Source organism: Carlito syrichta, unplaced genomic scaffold (genome assembly GCF_000164805.1).
Source record: "Carlito syrichta isolate Samal-C Ts95f unplaced genomic scaffold, Tarsius_syrichta-2.0.1 Scaffold302451, whole genome shotgun sequence".
Taxonomy (NCBI): domain Eukaryota; kingdom Metazoa; phylum Chordata; class Mammalia; order Primates; family Tarsiidae; genus Carlito; species Carlito syrichta.
Window position 1 is genome coordinate 35,225 of NW_007246547.1, and position 8,842 is coordinate 44,066.

An 8,842-nucleotide genomic window follows, 5' to 3' on the forward strand; every position below is an offset into this window, starting at 1 on the left:
CACTCCAGTCTGGGCGACTGAGTGAGACTCCGACTCAAAAAAAATAAAAATAAAAACCCAGCACATTCTGATACATGCTACAACATGGATAAACCTTGGGGACATGATGCTAAGTGAAAGAAAGAAACCACAAATGACAGGTATTATATGATTATATGAAGTACCTAGAATAGTCACAGTTATAGCGACAGAAGGTAGAGAGGATTGTTGCCCAGGGCTGGGGAAGGGGAGATGAAGGGGGTTGTTGTTTAAGGGGGATAGAGTTTCAGTTTTGCCAAATGAAAAAGTTCTGGGCCAGGCTTGGTGGCTCAGCCTATAATCCCAGCGCTTTGGAAGGCCGAGGTGAGTGAATTGCCTGAGCCCATGGGTTCGAGACCCGCCCGGGCAACTTGGAAGACCTCATCTCTACAATAAATCAAAACTTAGCCAGGCATGGTAGCGCACGCCTATAGTGCTGGCTACTTGGAGGGCTGAGGCGGAAGGATCGCCGGAGCCCAGCAGGTCGAGGCTGCAGTGGCTGGGAGCATGCCACTGCACTCCAGTCGGGGTGACAGAGTGAGACCCCAACCCAAAAAAAAAAAAGTTCTGGAGATGGATGGTGATGGTTACACAGCAATGAGAACAAACTTATAAACATATAAACATGTTTTGTAAAAGTTGCAGAAGGTCTGAATGGCGCCAATGGCCATTTGCGTGGAGACACATTATACCGTGGAAGTGGCACCTTCCCTACCAGATGGCTGTGGGACAAGGAGAGAGAGATGTCCCCATGACGCCCTAGTTCTCACATGGCCCATGTGAGAGGCTTAGGAGACAAAGGAGATGGTGTCTGAGCTGGAGTCAGAGGCCGAAGGTGAGGATTTAGGAGGGAGTGTGGTCTCCAGAGCTTTCTTGACAAAGCTGGAGGGGCTGCAGTGGGAGCCTAGGTTGGGAGAGAAGAAGTGAGAGCCTAGGATGATCGCAGAGGCCAGGGCAGAGTTCTGTGGCCTCCAAAGTCCTCAGTGGGTGGCCAGACATGGGGTTGTCCTGGGGCTGAAACTAGATAATCCGTATAAGATGTTTAGTGCCGTGGATGTAAACGCTGGCTATTTCATTAGCTCACTCTCTTGAACAGAGTGAGCAAGAAATGGAGAGTGTATATGAAGCCAAGGAAGAGATACAAGAGGTAGTAGGACTCGTGTGACTCGTGACTTGGGGTTGAGGTGGCTGCACAGAAGACAGAGAGACAGCTGAGAGAGGGTGGGGGTCCCAGGAGCGTTGCTGGGAGTAAAAGCTACAGGTACAGGACAGGGGTGACAGGACGGGAGGCGGTGGCAGGCTCTGAATGGCCAGAGTCGCAGGTTGGGGAAAAGAATTTACCAAAGTGGTTATACATTAAGAAAGGTAGATTTATTAAAGGGACGATACCTTGTGAAGGGATCGGGGCCAGACAGAGTGTCTGCTGTCTGCAAAGAGGCAGGGCTAGGGGGTGTTTCTATACAAGCGGCATCAGGGTTTCGTGTCCAGAAGTTGCCTTTGCAGGGCGTCTGCAAAAGGAAATATCCAGAGGTTTGTGAAGGGTTGATTGTGGTGCTTTGTTTAAGATGAGCTTAATTAACAGCAATAGTTAACTAGCAACAAATGGTTAACTGTTTTTTGTTTACAGCTGGCTAACCAGCTTTTTGTCTTGTTTTGTTTTGAGTTGGAGTCTCACTCTGTCACCCAGGCATCCGCCTCAGCCTTCCAAGTTGGGGGAACTACAGGCATGCGCTGCCACACCTGGCTAATTTTTTGATTTATTGTAGAGATGAGGTCTTGCCAAGTTGCCCAGGCTGGTCTCAAACCTGTGGGCTCAGGCAATTCCCTCGCCTTGGTCCCCCCAAAGTGCTGGGATTACAGGCTTGAGCCACCGCGCCTGGCCTGCTAACCAGCTTTTATAGCTGTTTGCTGTTAGCAGTAAGTTTTTTGGTAACATCTGCAAAATCTCATTTTCTTCCTCAGTTTACCCAATTTACCCAATTGCTGCTGGCCTGATTGGGCCTCACATTCACCCACAGGAGGGGCTGTGGCTTGGAAAGAGACAAGGTCAGGAGTGGTTTTTTGACTTTCTTTAGAATGAGGAAGACCTGAGAGTACTGCTAAGCCTCAGGGACGGTGGCAGAGCAGAGGGGGACTTGTAGGGGCGGCGGTGTGGGCACAGCCTAGGGTGCGTGGAATGGGCGGGGGCGCCAGGCCTGAGAAGGCCAGGAGTGAGGATGAGGAGGGAGGCCAGGAGGTCGAGGAGTTCAGCCGAACGCTCAGTGTGGTCCGGAGGGCGGAGCGAGGACCGGCTTCCGGGCGACACTCGGACTGGGGTAGGCATGGCCAGCCCCTGGGAAACTGGGGTGGAGTCCGCCGAGACCTAAAGAGATTGGGGTGCACAGATGCTGGGCAGGGAAGTGCCGCCGTAATAGGTCTGCTGCCCGGAGGCACACAGCAAGTCCATATGCAGAGACACCGGGTTTCAACAGAGAAAGAGGTTTGTCTTAGTGTCACTGAATGAGGAGATGGGACAGAACCTCAAACCTCGAGAGTTTGGGGCTAGGGTTTTTAAGGACTTTCAAGGACTTTTAAGGCTTTCAAGTGTAAAACTCATGAATTGGTAGAAGAATGCAGGGTGCTGTCACAGGCCTGGGAGGGGAGGAAGCTGTATTCTTTTTTTTTTTTCTGAGAAAGCAGGATTTATTGAGAGGACTGAAAAGCTCCCACAGTGGGAGGGAAGCTGTATTCTTATGCTGATCCCGGCCCTCTGTTGGGGGGCTTCAAACTGGTGGCTGGAATTTCAGCAAGAGGAAGTAGGTCACCGGGCAGCCGGATTCATGCTGAATGGTGACTAGATTTCCGTCTAGAACCCGGCACACAATTATTGTCACCCCCGTGGGGACAGTTTCAGGAGGGCAGTTGGGGCAGTTCGAGCCCTGGAGACAGCTGCTGTCTCAGTGTTAGGAGCATATGAGGGTGTGATGTGGGGACGAGGAGATGGGCAGGGCCACAGAGAGGGCGCATCTGGCTGGAGGGATGCCTTCCCTCCAGGCTCCCAGTGCTGCTGCTCACCCCCTGGACAGCCTGGGTCCCCAGCTTTAGGGTTAGCAGATTCCTCAGACCCCTGGCCTGGGCGGGATGCTTTCATACGGGACCTTCCCTTCTGTCCTCCTGAGGGACATAGAAACAATGCAGGAAGGCTGACTGCTCCCTGGCTGTGCAGCCTCGGGCCAGTTCCTTGACTTTCCCGAGCCTCCCTTGTAAAATGGTGAGTGAAAAAGGGTTGGGCCTTTTTCCTCCCTTTTATAGAGGGAGAAAAAGTGAGAAGGAGCTCTCCAGAGGGCAGCCTGGGGCAAAGGTCCTGCCTGACCTCCCCCTGGACGCCAGCCGCCTTCCTAGGTGGCCTTAGGGGAGGGGACGAGCCATCAGAAATCCACCCGGAGACAGCTGTCCCAGGAAGGGTCTGCTCCCAAGGGGGCAGTGGCCATGGCTGCATGTTTCTCTTGCAGAAGACACACCAGTTCGTCTACTGCCCAGACACTGGCTGGGCTGTGGGCGCCGAGGAATCTGACTTTGAGGGCTGGGCCTTCCCTTTCCCGGGAGTGATGCTGATCGAGGACTTTGTGACGCGGGAGGAGGAAGCCGAGATGGTGCGGCTCATGGACCGTGACCCCTGGAAGCTCTCCCAGTCTGGACGGAGGAAGCAGGTAGGCCGGGCACAGGCTGCTGCTGGGGCCTCTCTTGCAGCTGCACTCCGCAAGCCCCCCCGAGTTGGGAGGGGGCGTTTCCGACCTGTGGGCTGGTGGCCAGGGTCACTGCGGGAGGTGCTGGGTAGGACAGAAGCACCTGGTGTGCACAGCCTCCCAGTAGGACACGCTGCTGGGCTGTATGCCACTCTCCGCAGCTGCGTGGTGGTGGTGACATGGGCGAGTTCTAGACAGACACCCAGACCCCCTGGCCGCCAGAGGCTGCCGGCACTGCCACCTCCTGGTCTCCTGCCATCTGTGTGCTGGCTTCTTGTATACTTTCCCACCGACATGTGGGCGTCCCGCCTCACTCCCCTGCTCTCTGCCCAGCTCACTCCTTCCCCGCCTGTCTTGAGGGCTCCCCCACCTCTTCTTCACTTCCTGTTATCCCAGGCCCTCCCCAGCCTCCAGATGTGGCCCGTGGGCATGGTCACTCCGTGGGGGCTTCCTCGCCCTTCCTGTACTCTTTGGGCTGGGTGGCAGCCCTCATGCCATCCCGCCGTTTGACTGGGCCCCTTCTGCTTTGCATCACAGGGACCCCCCCAAGCCATCCACCCACTGCTCTGCCCTCCCAGCCTTTTCGTCCCCTCACAGACTTCCTCTCTGGGAAGGCAGAAGCACAGCCACGGCCCCACCTGCCAGGTGTACCTGTGCCCTCCTCTCCGGGACAAATGGGCCTGTCCCAGGCCCTGTCTCTCCTGCACCGAAGACGCTGCTCTCTGATCACGGCCCTCCCTCCCCTGCAAGACCAGTCTCGCCTCTACTGGCCGTGTCCTTCCGTGCTCCAGCAAGCGTCAGCTCTTTGGTCCTGCAGCAGAATTCCTCAAAAGCCGTGTTTATTCCCCAGCTTCGGTTCCTGCCCTCCCATTCCCTCATAGCCCGCTCAAAAGCCACTTTTTTCCCTGGGCTCCGTGATCTAGACCCGACGGCTGGGCCTCAGGCTTGGTCTTGTGTGCAGTGCCAGCTCCTTCCTGTCCTCGCATGACCGCCAGGGCGCAGGACCTGGGAGATCTTCCCTCAGACCTCTTGCTCGGTCTCAGGCTGACTCCTCCTCCCTGGCCTCCGAAGGTTGGAGGCTGTGTCCTGGGCCTCTTTTCTTTGTGCTTGTGCATCGCTCCCTTGGGATCCCAGCGAGTCGCGGCTCTGATGACAGTCTGTGTTTGAGGACCTCACACTTAGGTCTCCAGCCCAGGCTTCTCATGTCTGTCAGACCCTAAACTGAGGCCCCTCGCCACGGTGTCCCCATCCCTGAAACTGGGGCATCTTTCTGGGCTTCTCCATGCCACTCATGCTGCACTTCCGGGCCGTTGTCAGTAATTCTTGTCAGCTTTTCCTGGTGCGCACCTGTCATCCCAGCATTTTGGGAAGCTGAGGAGGGAGGGTGGCTTGAGTCCAGGAGCTCGAGACTAGCCTGGTTCCCGTAGTGAGACCCCTGTCTCTAGTTACGTTTCAGTTAAAAAAAGAAAGAAAAGGAACCGTCATGAATCTACCCCAGCATTGCCACCACCAAGACCCGAGCTCCCCGTTTCTGCCAGGACCCTGCAGGAGCTTCCTGCAGCACCCGACCCGCCAGTTTTCAATGTAGAGGAGAGCAGTGTCTAGGTCACATCACGTCCCTTCTCAGGCACCAGTGCTCCACGGCCTTCCATCTCGACAGAGTCTTGAGGACCCAGAAGGCCCGGCACAGTCGGGCCACCCGCCCAAACTTCCTTCCTGCCAGTCTCATGGCCACCTCATCATTTTTTTGTTTTTTGAGTTGGAGTCTCACTCTGTTGCCCAGGCTGGCATGCAGCCTCGACCTGCTGGGCTCAGTTGATCTTGATCCTTCCACCTCAACCTTCCAAGTAGCTGGAACTACAGGCGCCGCCACCACGCCAGGCTAACTTTTTAACTTATGGTAGAGATGAGGTCTCACCGAGTTGCCCGGGCTGGTCTCGAACCCATGGCCTCAGGCAGTCCTCTCACCTCAGCCTCCCAAAGTGCTGGGATTACAGGTGTGAGCCACCACGCCCATCCTTACCTCGTCATTCTTAAACCCTCCAGCTCCCCTTCCTCTGCCTGCTGCTGCCTGGGTGCCTGCAGGAGTTGACTTACCCAAGAGCTCTGAGGCAGGTGGAGCCTGGAAGGATGAAGCTGGTGACACCCGGTGGAGCCCTTTGACTAGAGGGGCCTAAAGGGGGTCCGAGGGGTGGGAGCCAGTAGATGAGTGCTCTGTTCTTAGTCCCTCCAGCCAGTCCTGAGGCGTGGTCTATAAGGCTCCTCCCAGTTTTCTTTGTTTTGTTTTTAGGTGCAATGCACATGCCATAAAATTTGCCCATTTATGGTAAACTCAGTGGTTTGGCTTTAGTATGTTTCCAGTGTTGTGCACCCATCAAGCCCTATCTCGTTCCCAAAGATTTTCATGACCCTGAGGAGACCCCGTACCCATTAGCAGCCACTTCCCATTTCCCCTCCCCTGGCAACCCCTGATCTGCTGTGTGTCTTTGGGTTTGCCAGTTCTGGATATTTCGTATAAACAGAATCACACAATATGTGACCTTGGTGCCTGGCTGCTCTCACTGAGCACAGCGTTTTCCAGGTTCATCCATGTTAAAACATCCACTTGTCAGCACTTCATTCCTTTTGTGGCTAATAGCCCGCTGGACGTGTGTCCATTGCATGTCTCTGCTCATCTGTTGATGGACATGGGGGTTGTTTCCACTTCTTGGCTGCTGTGAATAATGCTGCCATGAACACTGGTGTACGAGCTTTTGTGTAGATACAGGTTTTTGGTTCTCTGGGGATTCCTAGGAGTGGAATTGCTGTGTCCTGTGGTAGCTCTGTGTTCTCTCTCAAGGCTTTGGGTCGCACTTGACCTTGGTGTTGACCACTTGATGACGCTGCCTCGGATTGGCTTCCCTCTGCACGTCCCAGAGCCTCACTCCTTGAGATCATCATGTTCCAGAATAAACTACCTGCACGTGGGTCTTTTTGGCTAGCTCTGCTTTCTGGGGTGCCTGCTAAGACACCCCCACTTGGCACACCCTCCTTCCCTGCTTTAACTTTTCCTTGTACTGCCATCTGATATCTGTGCTTATTTTTATTTCTTTATTTTATTTTATTTTTTGAGTTGGAGTCTCACTCTGTCGCCCAAACTGGAGTGCAGTAGCTGTTCCCAGGCACCGCAGCCTCGACCTGCTGGGCTCTGGCGATCCTCCTGCCTCAGCCTTCCAAGTAGCTGGAACTACAGGCGCGTGCTACCACGCCCGGCTAATTTTTGATTTATTGTAGAGATGAGGTCTCGCCAGGTTGCCCAGGCGAGTCTCGAACCCGCGGGCTCAGGCAATCCACTCACCTCAGCCTCCCAAGGTGCGGGATTACAGGCTGAGTCACCGAGCCCGGCTTTATTTTGGTCTCCTTGATACCTGCTTCCTCCTGCTGGAAGGTCCGATCTGTGGCATCAGGGCTTTTGCTGTGTCGCGGTCACTGTGGTTGAATTCTTTGGACTTAGGCTGTGATCGACTCTTCTGCAAACTCAGAACCTCACCTTTTGTCTTCGTGCTTCAGGACTACGGCCCCAAGGTCAACTTTCGGAAGCAGAAACTGAAGACCGCGGGCTTCCGAGGCCTCCCCAGCTTCAGCCGCGAGGTGGTGCGGAGGATGGGCCTGTACCCCGGGCTGGAGGGCTTCCGGCCCGTCGAGCAGTGCAACCTGGACTACTGCCCCGAGCGGGGCTCCGCCATCGACCCCCACCTGGACGACGCCTGGCTGTGGGGGGAGCGGCTGGTGAGCCTCAGCCTCCTGTCCCCCACCGTGCTGTCCATGTGCCGCGAGGTGCCGGGCAGCCTGCTGCTCTGCTCCGCCCCGGAGGCCGCCCCGGAGGCCTTGGCGGGCAGCGTGATCGCCCCCAGCAGGTCCGTGCTGTGCCAGGAGGTGGAGGTGGCCGTCTCCGTGCCCCGCCGCTCCCTGCTGGTGCTCTCGGGGGCCGCGCGCCACCAGTGGAAGCACGCCGTCCACCGCGAGCACATCGAGGGCCGCCGCGTGTGTGCCACCTTCCGGGAGCTGTCGGCGGAGTTCTGTCCCGGAGGGCGGCAGCAGGAACTGGGCCGCGAACTCCTGCAGATCGCCCTCTCCTTCCAAGGAAGGCCTGTGTGAGCTGCTTCTGGGACAGAGCCCATTCTGGGACTGGTGGAAGGTGCTGGCTCCGGGGTCGACCGTTCATGGAGCCAAAGTGGGATCCCAGGGCAGGGTCTTTTCCCAGCTCATTAGGTTTCTTTTTTCTGTTTTTGAGTCGGAGTCTCACTTTGTCACCCAGGCTGGAGTGCAGTGGCACACTCACGGCCACCACAGCCTCGACCTGCTGGGCTCAGGTGATCTTTTCACCTCAGCCTTCTAAGTAGCTGGAACTACAGGCATGCACCACCATGCCCCGCTTTTTTTTTTTTTGAGTCAGAGTCTTTCTCTGCCACCCAGGCTGAAGTACAGTGGCAAGGTCATGGCCCACTGCAGCCTTAACTTCCTGGGCCCAAGCGATCCTCCCAACTCAGCCAGCCTCTCAAGTAGCTGGGACTACAGGCACACGCCACCACACCCAGCTACTTTTTAAATTTTTTTGTAGAGACAAGGTCTCACTGTGGTGCCCAGGGTGGGCTCAAACAGTCCCGTCTTGGCCTCCCAGAGTGCTGATAACTGCAGGCATGAGCCACCACGCCTGGCCCCAGCTCATTAGGTTTTTTTTGTTTTGTTTTGTTTTTGAGTTGGAGTCACTCCTTCGCCCAGGCTGGAGTGCAGTGGCATGCACGCTCAGGGCCACCCCGGCATCGACCTACTGGGCTCCAGCGATCCTTGCCTGGCTATTTTTTATTTTATTGTAGATACAAGGTCTCTCCAAGTTGTCCGGCTGGTCTCGAACCCACGGGCCTCCCAAAGTGCTGGGATTACAGGCTGAGCCACTGAGCCCAGCCAGGATTTTTTTAAAGAGAAGACATTTGAGCCCCATGCAGGAGCTGGTTTTGGTGGGTCTGCACCTTGGTTCAGTCCCCTTCCGCCTGCACTGTGGCCACTTTGTTTTGGTTTTTTGTCTCAGCTTGAGGGAAGTGAGAGAATTGGAGCTTCAA

General features: G+C 55.8%; 1 protein-coding gene across 1 annotated transcript; it reads left to right on the plus strand.

Annotated features, from left to right (window-relative positions):
• Positions 1-2,194: 2,194 nt before the first annotated feature.
• Positions 2,195-7,931, plus strand: ALKBH4 (alkB homolog 4, lysine demethylase). The gene is made up of 3 exons (XM_008056733.2): positions 2,195-2,333; positions 3,400-3,707; positions 7,293-7,931. Exons 1-3 carry the CDS (start codon positions 2,195-2,197, stop codon positions 7,878-7,880), a joined length of 1,035 nt encoding a protein of 344 aa, XP_008054924.2. The 3' UTR covers positions 7,881-7,931.
• The last annotated feature ends 911 nt before the right edge of the window (positions 7,932-8,842 follow it).